The sequence below is a fragment of the Phascolarctos cinereus genome, unplaced genomic scaffold (genome assembly GCF_003287225.1).
Source record: "Phascolarctos cinereus isolate Bilbo 61053 unplaced genomic scaffold, phaCin_HiC Scaffold_1;HRSCAF=81, whole genome shotgun sequence".
In the NCBI taxonomy this organism is placed as follows: domain Eukaryota; kingdom Metazoa; phylum Chordata; class Mammalia; order Diprotodontia; family Phascolarctidae; genus Phascolarctos; species Phascolarctos cinereus.
In genome coordinates, this window is record NW_027555514.1 from 270485503 (window position 1) to 270511648 (window position 26146).

At 37.1% G+C, this 26146-nt stretch overlaps 1 protein-coding gene across 1 annotated transcript in view; it reads right to left on the reverse strand.

Moving 5' to 3' along the window:
• The window catches only part of LOC110205608 (sodium-coupled monocarboxylate transporter 1-like), an 88178-nt gene that overhangs the window by 44204 nt on the left and 17828 nt on the right, over positions 1-26146 (reverse strand). Inside the window, exons 2-7 of the mRNA XM_078150427.1 lie at positions 25288-25353; positions 23843-23894; positions 22112-22179; positions 16498-16514; positions 11572-11712; positions 1241-1370 (exon numbers count right to left, since the gene is read on the reverse strand). Of these exons, the coding sequence (XP_078006553.1) occupies positions 1241-1370; positions 11572-11712; positions 16498-16514; positions 22112-22179; positions 23843-23894; positions 25288-25353 (474 nt within the window). The remainder of the gene's footprint in view (positions 1-1240; positions 1371-11571; positions 11713-16497; positions 16515-22111; positions 22180-23842; positions 23895-25287; positions 25354-26146) is intronic.

Consider the following 26146-nt stretch of genomic DNA (forward strand, 5'->3'; position numbering starts at 1 on the left):
CAAAGGTACCACCATCCTTCCAGTCTACCAGGCCTGTAATCTTGGCAGTATCCTCCACTCCTCATTTCACCTCTATACCACTTGGATCCCCTTCTCTGCAAGTACACAGTTACCACCTTAGTTCAGGAGCTGAGATCAATGCATGGTCTCCTCACTGTTCTGCCTGCCTCAGGCCGCTCTCTCGCCACACTCTACATACAGCTGCCTAAGTCATTTTCCTCAGGCAAACATCTGACCCTACTCAAGCAACTCCAGGGATTCCACATTGCCTCTAGGACCACACAGAAACTCCTCCAGTTAACTTTTAAAGCCCCCTCCACAACCTAGCCCCAACCCATATTTTAGACTCTCATTATCCAGCCAAACTCATCTTCCTCATCCAAGGCTCTCTTGTCTCTCTCTGCCTTTTCCCTGGCTGTCCCACATGCCTAGAAGGCACTGCCTCCTTCCCTCTGCCTCAGAGAGTCCTTCTCTCCCTTAAGGATGCACTTCAAGCATCATTTTCTGCATTAAACCTTTCCTGATCCTCCATCTGATAGTCCCTCCCTCCCAAACTACTGTTTAACTATTCTATACATGTTTGTTGTTGTTGTTGGGGCAGCTGAGTGGCACAACAAATAGAGTGTCCAGCCCGCATTCAGAAAGACCTGAGGTCAACTCTGGCCTCAGACACTTACTGTCTGTGTGACATTGGGTGGGTCACTTAACCTTATTTGCCTCAGTTTCCTCATCTATAAAATGAGCTAGAGTAGGAAACAGCAAACTATTCCAAGATCTTTGATGAGAGAACTCCAAATGAGGTCAAGAAGAGTTGGACACGACGGGAACATCTGAACAATAATAATATATTGCTATTTATTCATGTTGTATTATATATAATGACCATATGTATATGTATATATATTCTTGAATTCACTAAAACATAAGCTCATGGGGAGTAGGAATTTTTTCATTCTTTGTACTTGTATCCCCCACATCTAGCACAGTGCCTGGCACACAAGAGGCACTTAACAAAAACTTGTTAAATGATTTGAGTCTTAAACTTACTTGGTATCTAAAAATTAATTTTAACTTTTAATTTTAAGATTTCCTAGATACATTCCATCATTGCGTCCAGAGACTAGGGATGTCAGAAATGTTTACTTTTCTCCTTTCTTACAACTGACATTTGTTTCCCAATACATCATATTGTTCCCTACTGAATGATTTGAAAATAGAGTTATAAGTTCGAATACTAAACCTGATCTGGTGCTGAAACTTTGTGTGATGTCCAAGGATCACAGTTACGATACATTGAGTATAATCCCAATCCAGAGAGAACTGCACAGACAAGAATTACCCAGAGTCCCAAAAGACTTAAATAAAGCGCTCTAAAGATAATAAGCAAAAAGTAAAATGATTTCTACCCCAAAGAGTAAGGAAATACAACACCTTGAAAAAAAGGAATTATATTATCAATATTATATTGTCCATATACCTCACTTGGTTGTCAATAAAATTCCCTGTTTTTTATAATTTCCTTTTTTTTTTTCATTTTCTATTCATCGCAACCCATTGTATGTGAATGTATTTGGTGCACATTGTCAGTCTTTTCAAAGAGCAGCTTTTAGTTTTGTTAATGAATTATATAGCCATTTTTCTATTAATATGTTTCTCCTCTAATTTTTAAAACTTCCTTGTGTGATCTTATTGCTTTAAGAAGCTGTAATAATTATATCTATGGCCAACAAAACTGAGTCTAAATGATCAAGCATTGTTAACTAGAGAGGACATTTTCATCAAATTCGATTCTAACCTAGGGTATCACAACCCAAATTTAAAAATCCCTCAATTGAATGGCCTAAGACTAAGTTATGAAAATTAACTCAACAGAACAAAGGCTGAGTGAAGTATTCCATGGCTTCAACACACCTAAAATGTATGCCAAGTCCCAGGGCATCCCTCAGTACACCCTGTGCAGTCACTAACTGCTTAAGCCACCTTTTTAAGCATTTCCACACAGGCATATGTAGGGGATATAATTTCAATCCAGCAGGGATCAAGAACAAAACTAAAATGATTTCACACTCTTATAAATACATCCACCTTTTACTGAAATTCTCCTCCCAGAATTTCCTTTGAGGAGGGCCCGAGGCCAGCCATTTCTTTATTTCCTCTCCTCTGACTTGACTACCATTATCACCTCAGCTTTTCAGCTTCCCTTTATTTATTATCTTCCCCCCATTCAACTGTAAGCTCCTTAAAGGTGGAGGTTGTCCTTTTTCTTTTCTTTTTTCCTAAAATTTCCAGTACTTATTACTGTGTGCCTGGCACTTAGTAGGTGCTTAAAGTGATTACTGACTAACAAAATAGCACACTTGGCCAATGCTTATTTTATTAGCTAATATGCCATTAAAAGAAGAAATACATATGAGTGAATCAATTGCTAATTAATCAATTTTTTAAAATTTTTGTCAAGGTCAACTGTCTTCTATATTGCATTAGTATCAGAAAGTAAAAGTAATAGTCATGCCTCATCCAATTAATTTAGCCTTTCCATGAAGACATCAGAAATTTTCAAAGAAAACCTCCTCTGAAATACAAATAATTGATGTCCATGATTCCTGGGAAAATGAGGAAGAGCTGTATGCACAAGTTATCTCCATTGTTTTTAACAACACCATCATTATTAGTCAAAATTAGTTAAACTACTCAGTTCTCATGACAAATTTCTTTCCACTAGCTTCTATGAACACATATAGTAAAATGTAGTTTTCTCTCTTTTCTGTCCATTGATTTTACTCATAAAAAATCAAAACTATTTCTTTATATGGTCTGCTTTCTCTTAAATGAACAGATATGCTCTGCATCAGCTTCCCACATAACTAAACCTACAAGGCTAGTCCTACATAAAATTATTTTTTAAAAAAGTTGGCCTTCCTTGCCAGTTCCTTTTGATGCCCCTTCTCCACTTTGCCTGCCTGCCCCACCAGCAGAGCAGTGTAATGGCATACAAACAGCAGAACTGATATAAGAGGGTGTTGGTTTCTGATTCTGGCACCTTCATAATTTATGACCCGTGTGACTGGAGCAAGTCTCTAAGGCCTCATTTGTAACCTAAAGGAGCTAGTTCAGATCATCTATAAGATCTCTCTCGGCTCTCAATCCTAAGATCCCGCTATCAAACTCCCTCCTGAGTAGGATCACTGGATCAACTGCATGCTCTGCAAACTTCACACATCCATCAAACTCAGGGACATGTCTTTTGTTCTGTTCTCGCAGAGTCCTGTTCTGCTGCATACTAAGCTAATAAAGTCAAGTGTTAAGGATACAATTTTAGCGTCACCTCCCAATAAGATATTAACATCTTAACAGGTATTACTTTAGCAGCTGTAAGAACTGAAGCAAATCAAGCTGCTTTACACAGAGTAGGCACGCCAGTCATGGTGACACAAGGGACCCTGAAGGAGGTGGCAGCATGGACCACGTACGTCAAACCACCACTATCACCTTGACCACTATTGCCCCATCCATGGAGATAGCCCAGGACCCTGAACTCAGTAGTCAAAGGAACGGCCATACTTCCAGCCCTCTGCCATTACCCTGAGAAGGAACCCCACACCACGGAGATGCAACCCATCACCATAGCTACTGAAGACCCAGAAAACAAAGCTTGCCACCAAAGGCCTTAGCACTGTCAATCATTTAACATCAGAAACTGATAAGACTTTCTCAGTGGAAATTACTTCAAAGCAGCATGAGCATTATCTCCTTTGCTACTTTACTGTTCCTTGGGACCATGAGACTTTTCCATTTGACTCACAACTGATGCCATCCATCTCTGTTGTCTCTCCTATTACAATAAGAGAGCAGAGGCTGTTTTACTTTTTGATTTACATTCCTAGTGCTTTGCTCACAGTAAACACCAAAAAAAGAAGTTTCATTCATTCATTCACTCCATCATTCTCTAAGCCTGGGGGGGAAGGAGGGCATTTTGAGGGAGGAGCCTTTCAAAGACTCAAATCAAAATAATGAGGGGAAAATTAATTCTTGATCCTATATTTCATATCTTATTTTAATCTGGAAGTGATTTTATTTTGTAATCATATTCTATGTAATAAACCTAAAGCCTCTTCTCTGTTTCTGAATGATGTTCATGGGTACAAAAGTTAAGTCTCCTTTCTCTTTGAAGATAAGATACTAAAGACCTAAGCTTTCCCACAATCACTATTAAAGAAAAACTATTTTCAATACCATCATAAAACATTATCTCAGCATTTCCTGCAAGGTTTGCATGTTATCATGTTATATCCAGAAGCTGAATTAAATGACCTTGTCCCATCTTTAATAATTAAAGTGGTCTTATCTAATCTGCAGGCACCAGTGAGTCTGTACACCTGACTCAAATATACCTAATATACTGAGTATATACCTAATACACCTACATACCCAGTGATTAACTTCAGGATGCAGTTGGGACTCAAAAAATTCACAAAAGCATTCCTTAGACATAGAGGCATGATCTACATCCCACAAGTGGGCTATGCCCACTTTCTTTGATTAAAGCAACAATGATCGCTCATCCCTCTGATGCTAATCAATGATCATTTCTGTTCTGCTTTGTTTTATGCTTATAAAAATGAGCTGCATCTTCAATTTGGGGTCTTTGGCATAAATGAAGGCAAACTATTAACCCTTTATTATCAAGTTGCATGTCTCTTAATAAATGATATCTTGCTTAGGGAATCAAACTTCACATGAGACACCATACAGGTAGTGGCCAATTCCAACAACACATAAAACTCATGCTGTATGCCAATATGCTTCAATCAGTAGGTAATATAACACTATTTTTTTGGTGTTTTCCTTTGATTTAATTTTATTTTTTAATAATATTTTATTATTCCCCAATTACATGTAAAAATAATTCCTAACATTCGGTGTGGTTTTTCTAAATTTTGAATACCAAATTCCTTCCCTCCCTCCCTTACTTACTTCCCCCCTACCTGAGACTGTAAGCAATCAGACACTGGTTATACATGTGCAATCATGTAAAATGTTTCCATATTAGTCATTTCATAGAAAAAGGCTTGAAGGAGGAATGGAAGGAAGGAGAGAGGAAAGGAAGGAAGGAAGGGGAGAGAGAGGAGAAAGAGAGAGGAAGGAAGGAAGGAAGGAAGGAAGGAAGGAAGGAAGGAAGGAAGGAAGGAAGGAAGGAAGGAAGGGAAGGGAGGGAGGGAGGGAGGGAGGGAGGGAGGGAGGGAGGGAGGGAGGGAGGGAGGGAGGGAGAATACTTCAGTCTGTATTCAGAAGCAGTTCTTTCTCTGGAAGTGGATAATATTTTTCATCATGAGTCCTTTGGGACTGTCTTGGATCACTGTATTGCTGAGAATAGCAAAGTCATTCACAATTGTTCATCATACAATATTGTTGTTAACTCTATACAATATTCTCCTTGTTCTAATCACTTCGTTTTGCATCAGTTCATGTAAGTCTTCCCAAGTTTTTCTGAAACCATCCTCCTTGTCAATTCTTGTGGCACAATAGTTTTCCAACACAATCACAAACCATTTGTTTAGCTATTCCCCAACTGGCAGACATCCCCTCAACTTCCAATTCTTTGCCACCACAAAAAAGAGCTGCTATAAATATTTTTGTACATGTGGGCCCTTTTCCCTTTTCAAATGATCTCTTTGGGATACAAACCTAGTAGTGGTATTGCTGGATCAAAGGGTATGCACCCTTAGATACCCCTGTGGGCATAGTTCCAAATTGCTCTCCAGAACGGTTGGATCAGTGCATAACTACACCGAGAGTGTATTGGTGTCCCAGTTTTCCCACAACCCCTCCAACATTTATAATTTTCTTTTTCTGTCATATTAGCCAATCTGATAAGTATGAGGTGATACCTCAGTTGTTTTAATTTCCATTTTTCTAATCAGTAGTGATTTAGAGCATTTTTTCATATGACAATAGACAGCTTTGATTTCTTGTTTTGAAAATTGCTTGTTCATATGCTTTGGCCATTCATTAACTGGAGAATGACTTGTATCCTCATAAATTTGACTCAATTCTCAACACATTTGAGAAATGAGGTCTTTATCAGAGATATCTGTAAGAAAAATTTTCCCAGTTTTCTGCTTTCCTTCCAATTTTGGTGGCATTGGTTTTGTTTGTGCAAAAACTTTTTGATTTTACACAATCAAAATTACCCATTTTACTTTTTATAAATGCCTTCTATAACTTGTTTGATCCTAAATTCTTCCCTTAGGTAAACTATTCCATGCTCTCCTAATCTGCTTGTATTACCCTTTATGTTGAAATCATGTACTCATTTTGACCTTATCTTGGTATACAGTGTAAGATGCTGGTCTATATCTGGTTTCTGCCATATTGCTCTCCAGTTTTCCCAGCAGCTTTTGTCAAATAACGAGTTTTTGTCCCAAAACCTTGGGTCTTTGGGTTTAATCAAACAATAGATTGCTATAGTCATTTACTACTGTGTCTTCTGTACCTAATCTATTCCACTGATCCACCACTCTGTTTCTTAGCCAGTACCAAACAGTTTGGATGACTGCTCCTTTATAATATAGTTTTAGATCTGGTAGAGCTAGGCAACCTTCCTTTGCATTCTTTTTTCATTAATTCCCTTGATGTTCTTAACCTTTCGTTCTTCCAGATGAATTTCATTATTTTTTCTAGCTCTACATAATAATTTTTGGTAGTTTGATTGGTATGGCACTGTATAAGTAAATTAATTTAGGTAGAATTATCACTTTTATTATGTTGGTTGAGCTTACTCATGAGCAATTAATATTTTTCCAGTTGTTTAAATCTGACTTTCTTTGTGTGAGAAGTCTTTTATAATTGTGTTCAGAGTTCCTGGGTCTGTCTTGACAGGTAGATTCTCAAGCATTTTAAATTATCTACAGTTAACTTACATGGAATTTCTCTCTTACTACTGGACTTTGCTGGTAATATATAAAAATGCTGATAATTTATGTGGGTTTATTTTATATTCTGCAACTTTGATGAAGTTGTTCATTATTTCAACTAATTTTTAGTGGATTCTCTAGGATACCATCATATCATCTGCAAATAATAGTTTTGTTTCCTCATTGCCTATTCTAATTCTTTCAGTTTCTTTTTCTTTACTTCTAGTACAATATTGAATAAGAATGGTGATAATAGGCAGCCTTGATTCACTCCTGATCTCACTGGGAAGGCTTCTAGCTCAACTCCATCACATATTATTTTTGCTGATGTTTTTAGACAGACATTACTTATTTTAAGGAAAGCTCCATTTTATTCTTATTCCCACTAATGTTTTTAATAAGAATAGGTACTGTATTTCGTCAAAGGCTTTTTTGGCATCTATTTAGATAATCATATGATTTGTTGTTTTTGTTACTGATATGATTTTTTGTTTTGTTATTGATATGATCAATTATGCTGACAGTTTTTTTCCAATACTGAACCAGCCCTGCATTCCTGGTAGAAATCTCACCTGGTCATAATGTATGATCCTTATGATATAGTGTTGTAATATCATTACTGGCATTTTATTTAAATTTTTGCATCAATATTCATCAGGGAAATTGGTGTGCAGTTTTTTTTTCCTCTGTTTTTGCTCTTCCTAGTTTAGGTATCAGTATATTTATGTCATAAAAGAAATTTGGTATAACTCCTTCTTTGCCCATTTTTTCAAATAGTTTATATGTATTGGGATTAATTGTTCTATAAATGTTTGATAGAATTCACTTGTGAATCCATCTGGCCCAGGGATTTTTTCTTAGGAAGTTCATTGATGGCTTATTCAATTTTTTTTTCTAAAAACAGGGTTAAGTATTCTATTTCTTCTTACATTAATCTAGGCAATTTATATTGTGTATATATTCATCCATTTCACTTAAGATAATCAGATTTTTTGGTACAAAGTTACGTAAACTAGCTCCTAATAATGGTTTTAATTTCTTCTTTACTGGTGGTGAATTCATCCCTTTCATTTTTTATACTGGTAATTTGTTTTTCTTTTTCCTTTTTTTTAATCAAACTAACCAATGATTTAGCTATTGTTGTTGTGGTTTTTTCCCATAAAAATCAGACTGTAGTTTTATTAGTTTAATGGGTTTCTTAGTTTCAATTTTATTAATCTCCTTTGATTTTCAGGATTTCCAATTTAGTGTTTCATTGGGAAATTTTAATTTGTTTTCTCGGGTTTTTTTTAGTTGCATGCCCAATATGTGCTTTTTCTCTAGTTTATTCATATAAGCATTTAGAGATACAAATTTTCCCCTAAGTACTGCTTATCTCATGAAAATCTCATGATCTTCTTGTATTACTCTCATTTTTTCTTAATTTTTCTTCTACTTCTTTTAGTTGCTTTTTAAAAACCTTTTTGAGCTCTTCCAGGAGTTCTGAGACCAATTTACATTTTACTTTGATGCTGTGCATGTGGTCATTCTGACAATGTTGTCCTCTCATAAGTTTGTGCCTGGGTCCTCTCTTCTCATAAATTTTGGCATGCTGTGTCAGTACTGTCATTCTCCTTAATAAAATTATTGTTTCTATGATTTGTTCTTTGATCCACTTACTCTTTAGAGTTAGATTTTGCTTCAAATTAATATTTAAACTATCTTTCCAATGACCTTTATTGAATGTAATTGTATTGCATTATGATCTACTTTTAAAGGAGTTGTTTTTGTCAGTGAATTTTCATACCTCCTTTACCATTTGGTCAATTCTGTTTTTTCAAAAAGTTGTTTTCTTCTGTGATTTTTTAAATTGTTTTTCATTTTGTGTGCTTCCTTTACCAACCTGTTCACTCTTTTTCTCATGATTTTCTTTTATTACTCTCATTTTTTCTCAATTTTTCTTCTACTTCTTTTAGTTGTTTTTCAAAAACCTTTTTGAGCTCTTCCAGGAGTTCTGAGACCAATTTACATTTTACTTTGATGCTTTGCATGTAGCCATTCTGACAATGTTGTCCTCTCATAAGTTTGTGCCTGGAACCTCCCTTTTTATAACAGCTTTCTAAGATTAGGCTCTTTTTTTTGGTTTTGTTTGGGGTTTTTTTGCTCATTTTTTCTGCCTATTTTGTGACTGTACTTGTATTTAAAAAAAAAAAAAGGAAGTTGGATTCTGTTTCTGCGCTGTCTCAAGATTTTAGTGCCAGGGTTCGGGGCCTTGCTGCTGGCTTGCATTGGAGGGGAGAGGGGAGACCTCTTTGCTGACTTGTAATGGGGGCGGGGCCTCCCTGTTAACTTCTCCCATGGGTGGGGCCTCACTGCTGAATTGCCTCAGAGATAAGACCAACACAACACCATGTTTATGCTCCATTTGCTTTGAACAGACAAATGAACAAATAATCCTTAAAATACAAGAAACTAGGACATTCTGGTGACAAAAACAATAGGTCTATTTTATGTCTGGAGACCTCTAAACCTTCAGAATACAGATATCTGCTTGGTATCACTCTTCCAGTGAATGACCTACCTACTTAAAAACAACTTAATTAACTAGTGTATAGGCATTCTGTTATTGACTCTACAAATTCATAGACAATACAATTTCACTATCCTTCCTCATGATAATGAAAAATGCACGGGTTACATTTTATTGTATTTGATATAGCATATTATATTATACTGACTATCTATTATTCTAACACATTAAAAAAGCTACCACAACACTAAAATTCTACACTGTTGGTGCCTGAATACAACAACACGGAAGTAACTTTCCTTAAAGGCCATGCTGGTGGAACAAAAAGTATACAAGACATTACAAAACTAGAAAGGTTTTGAGTCTATTTGTTTGCTTCTCATCTCCTCCACTAGATTGTAAGCTCCTTGAGGGCAGGAACTATCTTTCGCCTCTTTGTAAATTAGCACAGTGCCTGACACATAGTAGGAACTTGATAAATGCTTAATAAAAAGTCCAGCAATGGTGACATGCTGGACATATGAGAATATCCAAAATGCCGAGAGAGAGAGAAAGAGAGAGAGACAGAGAGAGAGAGAGACAGAGAGAGACAGAGAGAGACAGAGAGAGAGAAAGAGAGAGAGAGAGAGAGAGAGAGAGAGAATAGTTTCTTGAAATTTTTTAAGATAATAATCCCTGACATCCTCCATTCATTCCTTCCATTCCTGTACTTTACAATCAAACCAAACTGGCCTTCTCTGTATTCCTCCCACAGCACTCTATCTCCCACCTCTAGGCCTTTGCACTGGCTGTCCCCCATGCCTGGAATGTACTGCCTCATATGTACCTCACAGAATCCCTCACTGCCTTCAAGATTCCATTTAAGGACCACCTTATTCACAATGCCTTTCCTAGTCCCTTCAACTACTCATGGCCTCCTTCCTTCCGACACTGTAGTTAACTAAATTATAGCTATTGTGTATATACTTATTTATGACAGCACTGTGTATCCAACAGATCTAAATTCCTTGGAAGCAGGGACTTTTTTTGGTCTATCTCCCAGTGCCTAACAAAGAGTAAATTACTTACTTAATAAATGGTTGCCTAATAGTCTTTATGTTTAACAAGCATTGTTCATTGGATCTTTACAACAATATTAGGAAATGGGTACATTGCAAGCAATATTATTCCTCGTGACCTATCATTTTGCAAATGAGAAAACAGACAAAAAAGGAGTTATATAACTTGTCCCCATATCTTGACAAAATGCCCTTTCAAACAGAGCAATTGAAGCTTCAACAAATTCTCTATGTTAGCAGCCTGGTGGGTAGTAGAAACTGACAAGCTTAACTGGAGAATCAGAGATTTCATCACACACATATTGCTTAAAGGCAGAAAGAAGGAAAAGAGGCAATATATCCCAACAGAGAAGCAATGAGGTCTCCCAACCCCATTACTGAGTAAGGATGCTTTGCAAATTCAGTCTAATTTTGTCATCACCACCAATAAATAAAAAAAGACTTAACTGTAATATGCAATACATTAACTACTGTTTCCATCATTGGCCCAGAAGTGTCATTATTGGAAGTGTCATTATTGCTACGAAATTCTGCTACAACTAATTCTATAGTGTTAGATCTGTCACCTGATACAGCTTAGCATAAAAAGGTATCATTAAACTGATGCTGTACCCAAAAAGTGCATGATATGTTTAAAAATACAAATGGAAAGATTGTCTTCGCCTTCAAGGAGGCCATGGATCACTTACTGAAGGACAGTCCTTATGTACGTTTGAAATGACTGTCAAATATTGGTCTTCAGCCACATGGAGACTGCAATGAATATTATCAAAAAAAAAAGGGACAAAAGGATGAAAAATGGAAACTATGAGAAAAAATTAACATGAAAGGAATGGAATTTTCACATAACTAACAGAAATTCTAAGCTCACTCATGAATCAAATCATCTCATAGGAATATCTAGTAGCAATTTAAAACATACTGAAACAAATGAAGTAAAGGTATTATAACTACAAATTTATTTAGCCTAATTACTTTTTTTTAAATGAATTAAAATTGTCCTTATTTCTTACATGTTATCCTCTTTTAGAGCTTAGTCAAAGACAAACAATTTAAATACTAATTACAAACATATGGCATGTGGACTTACAGTTTTGCCTGGAACCTGGTTTTACAGGCTAGATATCTCTGCACTTGGGACTGGTTGACACCATAGATGCCGGTCCATGTGAAGGTCCCACCTATAGCAATTGTCCAGAAAGTGTGTCTCTGCAAAGGGCTAGGATTAAAGCTACATAAACACAAATCAGGAAAACTGGAATTTCAAAAAGGTACAAAAACAAAACATAACTGCAGAACATTCTGCAATCAAGCTCAGAAAAAGTTATGTATGTGTGTGTATATATACATATAGATGTGTGTGTATACATATGTGAGAGTGTATTCCCTTTTGTAGTTTTAAATCATCTAGACAAAAATATATGGACTACTAACAGGCTTAAATGTGATTGAGATTGAATAGCTATATAAATCTATATAATGAAATTCCTAATAGAAGCCAAAAAATTCCATCTGCTCAGCTAAAAGCTGTCACCAACTTCTCCTTGCTATGGCAACATACTTTTATATGTCAATGTTAACTAAACAGAGACCCTGTATGCAGTCAGAGAATAACCCACAAGAACATGGCTTTTCTAGAGATTCTATGTTGAATTCCCACAGCCACAACACAATGAAGTGTATTGCCAAATTCACAGAGAAGTACTGTGCATCATGACAATTGCATGGCAAAAGGTGAAAACCCTAGGGATACTTTCTTTGAGAAAAGTGGCCAAGTATAAGAATTGAAAGGCTTGGGTAAAAATTCTAGCTCTGCACCTTAATACTGGTAAGAAGCCTCTCTCAAGGCTTCAGTTTCTTTAAATATAAAAATTAGGATGTTGCATAAGATAGTGTCTGAGGTTCTTTCCAGACTTAAACCCAATGACTCTACAAAATCACAGCAGCTGATGGCTTGTCATTACAGAGAGTTAAAGTCTGGGAATTAAGATCTCCACTACTGACAAAATTAACTGAGTAAGGTATAATTCACTCTTCAGACACTGTCAACTATGACAATGTAATGATGCCATAGACAAGAGAGGAAGGACACCTAATTTCTACACAATCATCTTCGGGGTTTATGTAACTTTTCACTTTTTTCCAGGCATTTATGATCAGGTATTGTGGCAAAGCAGAAAGGAAAATGGATTTGAAATCAAAGAGTCTGGTTTTGAAATCTGAGTCTGCCAATGTCTGACACTAGGTAAACACATAACCTTTATGGATCTCAGTTTCTTCAACTGAAGAACACAAAGGTAGGAGGAATGAAGAGCAAGACTGGCCTACATAGCCGCAGGTCCTCAACAATTCTAAAGCATCTGTAATACAATTTAGAATACATAAGCATATACAGAAACATATACACTTCTTATTGAGGAGAACAAATGATCAATTTCCTTAAATCCTGGATTCTCATACAAAGTTTTCTACTCACGGACCCCCAAACACTAAGAAAGCTGATTATCTAGTAGTTAGAGCCACATAATTATTGCTTATCAAATGATTGATTACATATGTATTGCACCAACCATGAAGAAATTATGAGTTACTTCTCTTTCAAATGTGTCATTTGCAGGATTAAAAAGTACATGTTTAAATCATGATTGTCATTTTAATAGGATCTTTTTCAAAAGAATTTTAGTCAACTAGTACTTCTTAAGCATTAGGCACTAAGTGAACTCTTTATGATCAACAAGGTTATTAATTTACGTCTAGGAACTTGACCTCTACGATTCATCCTGCAGAGAGTCTAGGGCAACATTGGATAAATCATGTGATCCAAAAGTGTGACCAGTTTTTTCCATCTTACTGTTTTTCTTTTGGCTAAAAATCCAGCTCAAACTGCAGTTACTTGACCAACCCAGGAAGGAAGTGATGGTTCTTACCTGGACAAGCCATTCCATTGCACTGTCTGCACCATCTCCTAAACTTAGCACCATCCTATTTCCCAACTACACAGGGCCTGATGCGCTGAGATGACTCCACCCTGAGGTCCAATATCCGTATCAAAAGAAGGCACTGTTCATCTTCTACTAGTACTCTGCCCCACTGGTACACATAGCTCCCTAGAGATGATGATAGCCTGTTCTACTTCTACACTGTGTCCTCTAGGGATGGATAACCCACCTGAATTCATTTCCTTGACAACTAACATACCCCCACTTCGTGTAGTACCCTCCCCCCTTCCCAGCTATTCTGAACCTATCACGAGACAAACACTATTCTCTATCCTCCATTGCCCACTTCTTTATTTCTATCCTCCTTCACCCACCTCCTCACTCTAGAACTACCCTCCCATTGAGTTTTCTGAAAGGCCTACTCTATTGGTCTTTCTTTTCCCACTCCTTCCATCTTCTAACTTCCACTGAGACCTGGGGCTCTATCCTGATGACATGGCTTCCGGGGTCCACCCTTTCCAGCACTACCTGAACTTTCACTAATATTCTTTGATACTATTCAGGCATGGTGGGGGAGTTGTAATATTTGTTCTACATTGCCACTTCCAGGCTATCAACCCTACTATCAACACTCAGGAACTTCTCTCTTCCTTTGAGGTTCATTCAATCTAGAATCATGACCCAATCAAGATTCCAGTGGCTGTTATTTACCAAAGACAGAGACACTATTCCTTTCCCGTTGAATTCAGGGCCTGGCTTACAGTCTTTCTCTCCTCACCAACCCTTATACTAGGGAGACTTCAACATATACTTCAAATACTCTAACTAGAAGCTACTCAACTCACATCTCCATCCCATTAAGTTCCTCAAAGAGATAAGATGATCCTATCCTCGATCTTGCCATCACCCACAAATGCACAATTTCCACGTTCATGAACTCTGAAATTCCCTTATCTGATAATTTGTTATCTTCTACCTCTCCCTCTGCGCTGCAATCTCTAACCTAGTTCTTCATCCTCATTGTCACCTTCCACCATTTGAGGCATCCTTCACTTCTTTCTGAAGCTATTAGTCAGCACGACCTACACTTCACCCTTCCCCATCCTGACCCCTTGGTGAACCAGTTCAGCTCTACCCTGTTCTCTTCCCCCGAGTTATTTGCCCTTTGTCTCTCACCAGTCTTCCCCTCCCAACTCTCAGCCCTGGATTATTCTCATGTACCGCCTTTAATCCACTCCTATGCACGTTACTGCTGAAAAAAGCTGGAGAAAAACATGAAAGCATGCTGACTAGGTGCACAACAAATCTATATTATATATCTCAATTGGGCCCTCAATGCAATAATATGATCTCTTTATACGCCCCTAGTTGATTTACTTTCCAGTTCACAATAAGTGTTTTCAAACTTTTTCACCCCTTCTTAAACCTCCCTTTCCCTTACCTTCTCAAATAAGAAACCTGACTCATATTTCACTAAAAAAATTGAGGACATCCACAGGGAGCTCCCTCTTCTCCCCTATCACTCAGCTGCCTTCTCCCTCTATCTCATCCTTCATCCCATCTCACACAAAGAGGGAGGCCCCTACTCCTTACCATAGCAAACTCCTCTACCTAGCACAAGCAATGCCCTTTCATCCTTTCTGTCTCATTAGCCTTCAGTATCTCACTGTCTACAAACATTATCATTATCTCCCTTTCTCAAAAAACCTTCCCTTGACTCATCCCACCCCCTCTAGTTATGATACCATACCTCTCCTCTCTGTCACAGCTGAACTCACTGAGAAGGCCATCTACAAGAGATGCCTCTACCACTCTCTTGCTCTCACAGTCTTTTTAAAGTTCCAAGGTCTGGTGTCCAACCTCATCATTCAACTAAAACTGCTCTCTCCAAAACTGCCAATGGTCTTAATGGCCTTTTCTCAGTGCTCATCCTTTTTGACCCCTCTGGAGCCTCTAACACCATCACCCTCTTCTCCTTGATACCTTTGTGACACTATTCCCTCCTCACTCTTCTTCTATCCAACCGCTCCTTTTTTTTTGCTGAATTTTATTCAAGTCACACCTACTAACCATTAAGTATCATCTGCGGCTCTGTCTGATATGACCAACTCCTATGATTCAATTATGTTCTCTATGCAAAGGATTCTCAAATCTGCTTATCCAGCTTCTAATCTCCCTGCTGATCTCCAGGCTTGCCTGTGCCTGCTGGGCACCTCAAAAAGGATGTCCCATACAGATCTTAAATTCAGCAAGTCCAAAACTGAGTTCATTATCTTTCTCCCAAACCCTCCCTTCATCCTAACTTCCCTGTTGGAAAAGAATCTATTTATCAAAAACATTTGTAACAGCTCTTTTTTGTGGTGGCAAAGAACTGGAAACTGAGGAGATGCCCATTAACTGGGGAATAGCCAAACAAGTTGTGGAATATGTTTATGATGGAATATTATTGTGTTTTAAGAAATGACAAGCAGATTGGTTTCAGAAAAACCTGGGAGCAGAGTAAAGTGAACAGAATCAGAAAAACACTGTACAGTGTAATAGCAATACTGTAACAATGATCAACTGTGAAGGAGTTAGCTACTTTTATCAATGTGATCCAAAACACTTCCAAAAGACTCACAATAAAAAACACTACCGACCTTCAGAGATGAACTCTGAGCACAAATTAAAGTATAATTTTTTTGCACTTATTTTTCTTGCTTTTGGGGGGGAACATGGTTAATACAGAAAAATATGTTTTGCACAGCTTCACATATATAACTGTTACATTGCTTGCCTTTGCGAGGATGGAGGAGGAGCTGGGAGAGAATTTCGATTTCAGAAACTTTTTAAAGAATGAGTAAAAATAAATAATAAATTAGGAAAAAAAGAAATTATGTAACAGTTTGTTAAATATGTTTAAAGTAGAACATGAAGATATAGTTTTGTACTGATGAGGCCCCTTCTGTACTAAAATACAGCTTATATGCTCCCAGTGATAAGCTTATCTTTAATACTCAGCCAGTAGACATAATAAACTCAAAGCAAAGACATTTACTAAGATGGTGTAGTAAAAACGATAACTAAAAACAACTGACCCATAAACACCAAGTGTCTGTGTGAAGAATAGGCAAAAATTTAGAATACACTAGTTATAAGGCATAGAAGTCAGGAACATATATGGCCAACGCAACTCATACCTCTGGTACTGAACAAACAGATATCTCAGTTTTTCCTGAGCTAGCAGGTGAAACTTTTTAAAAGCCACCAGGAGACATAGTTAATCTTCAGTCAGCCAATGCCAAGCTCCCTTTCTAATTTTATCAGCAAGAACTCCACACAAAGAGGCCATGTTGGCACATAATTAATCTAATAATACCTCATCGCTACTATCAGACTACTTTCTGTGAACAGGAGGAGAAATACAAATCCTCTTACCCCACTAGATACTGATTGTAATTCAGCAAGGGAATAAAAAAGAATAAATTCATCATAAAATGACATGAAATAATTTAAGATGGCACTCAGCTCCAGATAATTAGCAGGTTCTTCTCACTCGTAAAATCACAGAACACCTAGAGACACAGCACAGTTCAAAGGCCTGCCAGGAACCTAAGTCGTGCTTGTCTGCAGCCCGTCACACAAGCACTAAGCTCTCAAGTATCTGCCTTCTCTTGGTATGTCTTGGTAATGATATGTACCAGAAAGAAGATGCTACCAACTGAAAGTGCTAACTGCAGGATTAGGAAATATACATTTGAAAAGTGGGCCATGTCTAAGTTCTACAGTGGCTTCCAATTTCAACATCTGTTCTATTTTCTTTCCTAAGTCCTCGACTTCAGACACCTACCAGAGAAAAATTCTTAAACATATGCTGAAGACATAGCATGAATACAACGAACAAGGATAGCCCTAATCATTCTGTGGAGTGGAAACAATTTTTAGATTAGTCCTCCAGGCATCTTTTATGCTTTCTCTATGTGCCAGGGAAAGCTGACATTTGCTCAGCACCCTCAACTATAAAATAAGAATAATATGTAACTCGCAGGGTTGTTGTAAGGATCAAATTAGATAATACCTGTAAATCACTTAGTGCAGTACCTGGCACACAGGCACTTCAAAAAACGTTTCTTCCTTTACCTTCCCCCCCTTCTTTAAACATATGCTTAGAGAGATGACTGGACTCAAGATACAAACCAAGGTGAGAACTTGTTTACTTATATTTGCTACAAAGTTTTGCTTTTCTTTTTTTTTAGTGGTGGGTAAGGGATGGGGAAGAAAATAAATTCTTAACAAAAAAAATGTAAAATAAAATAAATTTTAATATTAAAAAATACCTTCTAACAATGTTATTCAAATCCCAAATAGAATGGTACAAACATGACCATAAAGGCAAATAGAAGAAATGTTCATCTCAAGACCCAGGAGAATTCCACTTCCTCTCCAAGTATAGGTTTGGCTTAAATACCCCCATAAAGTTTCCCCTACCTTTTCAGCTAGAGTTGAACTCTCACTCCTATGAACCTTCATAACACCTCATGCACAGAAATCTAGAGAAAGGCTGGACCTGTTACTTTACTGATCTACATAAACTCCCAGATGAGAAGACCCAATCTGGCAATACAAGGTCTGTACCTTCTCTGCAATTTGTAATCTGAAGCAAGATGTGCAGAACACTGGGCCCCTCTTTAACATTTTGGCAAAGCCTATGGACCCCTTCTCAGAATGTTTTTAAATGCACAAAACAAAACACATACAATTAAAAAGGAAAGTAAATATTCTGAGTTACCAAAATATTTTTGAAAAAAATTTTTTCAAAGAATATCTGTCTAACCTTCATTCATATACCATATACTATTGTGTTTTATAGTTCTTAATAATATATTAAATATTTCATCTATTATATTATAAAGCAAATTGCAAGCTGAATTTCACTTTACTTATCCATCTATCTTTCACAGTTTTTAAATCATAATAGGTACTGAATGTTTATTGAATGAGTAAATGAACGAACCACTAATTTCTTGCTTAAAAATACTGAAAATATTGTAAATGTATTTTAGAGAACCATTTGGAGGATGACATTGGCCATTTTCTTTCAAAGGATAAGATACTTAGACTGCTGTGCAGCCCTGGGCAAGTCATTTAACTTCCATGGACCTTAGTCTTCTCTTTTGTGAAATGATGGGGATGGACTCAACGTCCTTTAATGCCCTTCCAGCTCTAAATCTATATTCCTATGATCCTATATTCCTTATTTCTATTCTTATTCTCATGTCCCTTCTTCTTCTTCAGCAGAATGCACCATCAATCATTTCCTCTCAATTTTAAATTTCTTCCTATCTACTGAACCCCTTCCTTTCTGCCTATTACCATAGCTCAGGTCTCTCCTATCCTTAAAAAAGACAAAAATACTCACCTTGCTAGCTCCCCAAACTTTTGTCTTTTATGTCTCTTCTCTTCCACTACTAAACCCCTACAAAGATAATCTACATTTGCTACCTCTATTTCAAAACCATTCATAAAGCTCCTTTTACTGTGGCTTCTGACCAGTCTATTACTACTACCCACTCCAATATCACCCAGGACCTTTTTGCATGATATTATTTCTAATTTTCTAATATTATTTTCTCAGTCTTCAGCCTCCTTAACTTTTATGTTGTTTCTGACACCTCTGATCACCCCTTCATGGATACTTTTCCTTGACTAGGCTTCCAGGACTGTTCCATCTACCTGCCTGGCCCACTCCTTCACAGTTTTCTGATCATGTTATTTATGTTTAGTACCTTAAGCATATATTGTCACATCAAGCTCTGTCCTAATGCTTCTCTGTAATCTCTCTATATTCTCTCCTGAGGCGATATTTCTCTATTCCCATGAAGTCAACTATAATCACTACACAATTATTTTATTAGTTCAAATCTCTCTTAAACTCTAATAGAACATCGTCAACTGTTTGTTGGATAGCTCAACCTAGAAATCCTACCAATACCACAAACTTAACAAAAAGGAATTCATTACCTTCACAGTAGAACTATTCATCCTCTGAATACCTTTTTATGTTAAAGGCAGAAGAATCCTCTAATTTACCTAAATTTATAACCTGGGAATAATACAAGATGCTTCCCTCTCCCTCCCACATCCAATTAGTTGTCAAATCCTTGGATCTACTTCCACAGAATCCATTTCTCTTTTTCCATACATGCTATCATCCTGATTTGACCATTGCCTTTTGCTTTAATTACTGGAAAACACTCCTAACTGTTTGCTCTGGTTTCAGTGTCTCCCTTCAGCAATCTATCATTTACACAGCTGCCAAAATAAAATTCTGAACATATAAGTCTGACCTTGTCACTATTCTACTACTCAGAAACCTTCAGTGGCTTCCTCTATTCTCTTGGACAAAACATCAATTCCTCAGCCTGGCAGTTAAGCCCTCTGCAATTCAGTTCTAACTTACCTTACCACAAATTTCTTATCACTTCAACTAGTCTTAATTCACAATATATCCCTTTATGTCAAATGAAATTATTAGTTTTTCAAATTTGACATTCAATTCCTACTCAAGCATTTGCAAAAGCCAATCCCAATATCTTTTATTCTGCTTCTCAAGTTCTATCTTCAATATAGCTCATATGCCACCCATCCATGAAGCTTCCTCTGATTCTCCAGTGGTTTGTCCTCAAATTAAACTGTATTTACTTCTGTGTGTGTGTATGTGAGAGAATGAGAAGGAGAGAGTGAGAGAGTGAGACAGAGAGGCAGAGAGAGAGAGAGAGAGAGAGAGAGAGAGAGAGAGAGAGAGAGAGAGAGAGAGAGAGAGAGAGAGAGAAGAGAGAGAGAGAGAGCGCGTGCAATATTCCCCTAGGAAGCTCTTTAGTGCCAAGACTTTCATTTGCCTAAATGTCCCCAGCACCCAAAACAGTAACTTGCACATGTAAGCATTAACAAATGTTTCCTGAATTTTACTGAATCTGATTAGCTCCTCCATTCTCCAAACTAAGTCAGTCATTTTGGTTCCAAATCCAGGGACAACACTAAGGTAACAGACACTTCTGTAGGGTTACTTTATCTGTCTATTAGAAAAGCAGCTATTTTCCTACCTGTATATAAACATCTCACTTAAGGGGAAGCATCATGGGACAGTGGACAGAGCACCAAATTTCAAATTGGAGGACCTGGGTTGAAATTCTAGCTCTGCTACACACTACCCTTTATGACTAAGCAAGTCACTTGACCTCATCTATAAAATTAGGTCGTTGGACTAAATGAACACTAAGATCTCTTCAGTTCTAAATCTTTGCTCTGATAATCTACCGAGTGTTCCTCCATGCCTATGCCGTTGCCTTCATCAATCAATCAAACCAACAATTATTTAAGTGCCTATCATACTTTATAATGGAAAAGACTGGAGCGAGGAGAGGCCTGAAGCAGGCTTTAAGACGCTACTGAAATAATTTAAGCAAACGGTGATGAAAGGCCTGAACTAGGAAGACAGCTTTGTGGTTAGAGAGAAAGCACTAGAAGTGAGACATGCTATGAATGCAAAAAGGGTAAGACTTAGTAATTTATCAGCTATGTGGGATGAAGGAAAGTGAGCAATATAGGATAATGCCAAGATTACAAACCTGAGACACTGGAACTATGGTGGTGCCCTCAAATGATCTAGAGAAGTTTGGAAGAGGAGAAGGCTTAGGGGGTGAAATGGAAATTGGAAATTCCCCTTTAAATTAATAAGATCACTCAAATAAATAGGTTCAGTTCAAATCCCAGCCATGACCGTTCCGTAACTCCTGAGTGTTCTTGGCTTAGCATTCCAGGAACTAGCCATTCCTAGGTCACGTTGACATGGAGGGTTGGCTCCCCTCCTTGTGAGACATGATGTTATTAAAAAACAAAATACCAAGCCTCAGGCGGATGGGAGCGTGGCTAAGGCCAGATGTGTATTGAACAAACCATGAATAGCGCATGCGTCAAAAAGGACTTCTTGGCCCCAAGCCTTCTTTGTTTAGAACAATATTAAAAAACTGCGTCCTGTAAGCCCGCTGAGCTTCACCCGCGGGAAGGACACTTCGCCCGGGAAAATCTTTACACAATTCAAGTTTGTACGGGCTGCAACGGGGCTCCCAGCTGTTGATTGACTTTGGAGGTTCCCTTGAATTGGTGATGTATTCTCTTCCATTACCGACTCTCTTGATCGGTGCTATGTTATTGATTGTTCTTATTGTTATATGCTTTCTATGCAAATTCAAACTATCTGTGCCTTGCTTCTTCTAAATAAATTATCTATTTCTTATTATTTTCTGGTGCATTGGAGAGTGTCATTTATAGGAGCGAATCCGAACCTCACTAAATCGTATTAATACAGGGGGAAAGACAATGAACTACATTTTAGATATGTTAAACTTAAGATTTCTCTGAGACATGCAGTTGAAATATCCAATAAGCAACTGGTAACGTAGGGCTCAAGTCTGGGAGAAAGAATGGGGCTGGACAGACAGATCTGTGAATATCATCAGCCCAGAGATGTTAGTTAAAACCATGGAAGTTGACGAGGTTACAAAGAAAGAGAAACTACACAAAGAGTAGAAGGCCCTAAAATAGAGTGTTGGACTAGAACTTATTTTAAGAAAACTGAATCTTCCCTTTCAGATTAGATATGCAGACTATTTAACTCAACAAGTAGAGCTGATATTGAAATAAACAACATACCAATGAGCAGTAGAAAGTACAGACAATCCCTGTTGTAACTACTGCACCCCAGAGTTCAAAACCTGTGACTAAAAAGAAAACATAAAAAACTGTAAAACATGAATTTTAGACTAACTTTCCTAATGCTTCAAATGTTGAAAAGTTTTTATAGCTTTCATGTATTTTATTTGGTGACTTTCAAGCTTTTAAAACATTCTTATCATTTATTTCAAACTACATCCTAAAATATGAACAAAGATAATTTACATTTGAAATATACTGATATTATTATAGAAGTGTTTTGCATAACTACACATGTATAACCTATATCCAATTGTTTACCTTCTCAACGGGGAGTGGGGGTAGAGAAGGAGGAAGGGAGAGAATTTAGAACTCAGTTTTAAAAATGAATGTTAAAAATTGTTTTTTACATGTAACTGGGGAAAAATAAAATACCAAATAAAAATTTTTTAAAAAAAGAAATATACTGCTATTTCAAGGACCAACTTCTAAGCAGGAAGTTTCCTGAGTTGCTGTAACCAGCCAACCCTCTAGGATAATCCTCTCCAGAGTCAGGTAGGGTAGCCCTCAAGTAGACAATGAAACCTTTCCAACTTGGTAGGACAGGTTTGTGGTTTGTGTTCCACTGATATAATCTTCAAGAACTCAAAGTCACATCTTCTACAACCCTATCAGAATTTAAATTGCACACTTCAGTGTCAAATAAGTTTGAAATAATTTAGAACTTTTAAACAACTACAAAAATACGGAGAGACATGAGACATATTTGCTTTGGCTATCACTCTAAGGAACTTACCAGTATGAGTGTCATTATACAAAAAGCCAACTGCTTCAAATCTGCTACAAAACAATGATTAAAGCATTGGCATCCAAATTGAAAATATATATGAACTAACAAATAATATTTTCCATGAAACATATTTAGAATGCCACAAACAAAAAAATTGGGAGGAGTCTAGCGATTGTGTTCTAGTCCCAGCTATATCACTAGCTATGACACTGTGCATCCCTAGGCTAGTCACTTAGTCTCAACACCCTCATCATTTAAATAAGCATAATACCTGTTCACACTGCATTCACAAAATAACCTTGAAGAACAAATGAGATACAGCGCTTTTAAAAATGGAAAAGATCTTTTCAGTGTAAGATATCACTATTAAAGAAAACAGTTTACATTATTATATCTGTAATTCCAATCTACCAATATAAATAAATCATGCGAATATCATCTGCCTAGAGATGATAGTTAAAAGCACATGAATTGGTGAGGTTACAAAAAGAAACTATACAAAGAGAGAAGGCCCTAGAATAGAGTGTTTGACTAGAACTTATTTAAGAAAATGAAATCTTCCCTTTCAGATTAGACATGCAGACTATTTAACTCAACAAGTAGAGCTGATACTGAATAAACTGCTACCAATGAGCAGTAGAAAGTACAGACAATCCCTGTTGTAACTACTGCACCCCAGAGTTCAAAATTTGTGACTAAAAGAAAAGGCCAAGAGTTTGGTCTTTGTCAGACAGAACAGAAAGAAAAAGAAATCCAAGGACGAAGACTAAATCAAAAAGAAATGTATATTGGATGCAAATATCAAATATAACTTAAGTGGCTTATTTTTATAAGTCATAAATTTGTCGCTTAACTTCACTAAGTGATCCAGTCATTTAAATTCACTGGAAAATTAACTATAAATTCATAATTTAAAATAATGGCTATTATTTTAAGCTTACCTTGATTCAAAGCAAGAGCAGGAGCATAAATAACAATTCCAATGTACAGTATCTAAAAGAAGAAACCAAATAAGGAACACTGACAATCAAACAGTATCTCTAAGAGGCATAAAAGATTATCGGACATATTTATATGCTTTCCTGAAATACACTTTGGAACAATTATTTTGAAACAGTAGCCTCCTGACCCTACCGAGTTTGTTGTGATAGTTCAAATTATATTTCAAATTGGCAGCTAAGTGGCACAGTGGCCAGAGTACTGCCCGTGGAGTCAGGAAGACCTGACTCTTACTTCAGATCACCCGGTAGTTGTGCAACACAGGACAAATCATTTAAACCTCTCAGCCTCAGTTTCCTTGTCTACAAAATGAAGATAATAATAACAGCTACTCCACAGATCTACTTGGAAAATCAAATGAGGTCTATAAAGAGCTCTGCAAACTTTAAAGTGCTTTATAAATGCTAGCTATTATCAAAATCTAATCTTTCTTTTAAAGTCATCAGATGAGCTGAAGATGAGTTGCTCTTATATTTAAAATCTGTGTTAAAGACTTTTCTTTCCTCTATGTCTTTAAAGTAGTTTAGAGGATACAGCTCTAGACTGGTTAAATTACAATATAGTAAGTTCTTTCCTTCTTGCTTCAAAGTTAAAATTCCTAAAAGGTCTTCTCAATAAATGTATTTTTTTTAAAAAAAGAATAAGACTTTTGGTTTGTATACTTCTTTGGCAAAAGAAGTAGTAATGAACTGTTTTTAAGAATTATCTGATCTAAATTATCAAAATCTAAGTGTTGAAAGGGATCCAGGATGTGATCTCATCCCACCCACACTTGAAAAGATATCCCCTTTTGTGACACTCTAAGAAATTAAGACGTTCTGTGATAAGGAATCCTTGACATGTCCCCCAGGAACCTCATTCCACTTTAAGACCGCCCAATCATCAGAAAAAATTTCTTCACATGAAGACAACGTCCTCATACTGTCATACCATGTCTCTGCAACTTCAACCCTCACCACCTCGTTCCACCCTCTAGGGTAAAGCAGAACAAGACTAATCCCTTTTCCACAAGACAGCCCTGCAAAAAATTAAGGACAATTGTAATGTTACTCCCAAGTCTTCTCTAGATTAACTCACTGCCAACCCTTCAATCAATTCCCATACTGCACAGTTCCTCTTTCATCCTCCTGGCTACCTTCCTGCATCAGTAATCTTTCCTAAAATAAGGCTTCCTCTCTAAGTGGATGCTGTATATTCAAATGAATTCTCCAACATTATAAAATTTATTTCACTGTTCATTATGTTTAATGTTTCAAGCTCCTTCTCCTATCTAATGATAGGTTCTTTCTATTTTCAAATGCATTCTAATTTATTGAGAAATTTATTTATACACAAATAAGTTTTAAAGTACTCAGATTACAAAGGAGAAACTTGTTAAATTACTTACCATCTGAACAATAAAGAGAACTGTTCCAACAAGACGAACTTGTTTATTAAATCGAAGTTCCAGGTACTGCAAATAAACAAAATAGTGATTCTTTATTAGCAATATGAAAGGAAAAAGTTTTCCAAAATATTGAGCACATCTTTTTCTTTCTACAAGTAACAAGTTCTAAGTAAAGTCCTAAGCATCCCTCTACAGATTTAAACAAGGCAAATCATCATGTTGCCGTGACTATGTAAAAGTGGTTAAACTGAAGAAATTCATCGAAGGGATGCCCTCCACTACAGGGTCTCGAACAGGTCAATTTCACTTTGTGAGGGGCTACAGGGTAGGTAAGGGTCTTGATCCAGCACAGGGTTTTGTGAATTCTAGGTCTTTGTTTTCCCAATCACCACAACTTCTTCGGTGTCAGACTGTGTACTAGAAAGTCAATGATCAAAGCACTGAGCAACAGAAGTCAAAATAAGTAGAAAGGGAGAAAGATACATTCTAGAGAAAGTCAAATACTGGGTTCCCAATTCAACCCAGACACTTCCTAACTAACAAGTTAATTTTCCAAAAGCAAGTCTGACCATGTCACTACCCTACTCAAAAAACTGCAGTGGCTTCCTATTACTTCCAGGATCAAGTCAAAAAAGTCAAAGTCGTCTATCTAGCTTGCAAAGCCCGTCATCACACTGCCCTATCGGTCTCATTACAACACTTGCTCCCCTCCACAATCAAGCTTTTATCCCTCACACACCACATCCGGACTCCAAACCTTTTCACTGCTATCCTCCAGGTCCAGAAAGCTCTCCTTCCTCACTTCCACCTCTGTTTCCTTAATTTTCTGAATGACTGCTCAAATCCCACCTTCAGCAAG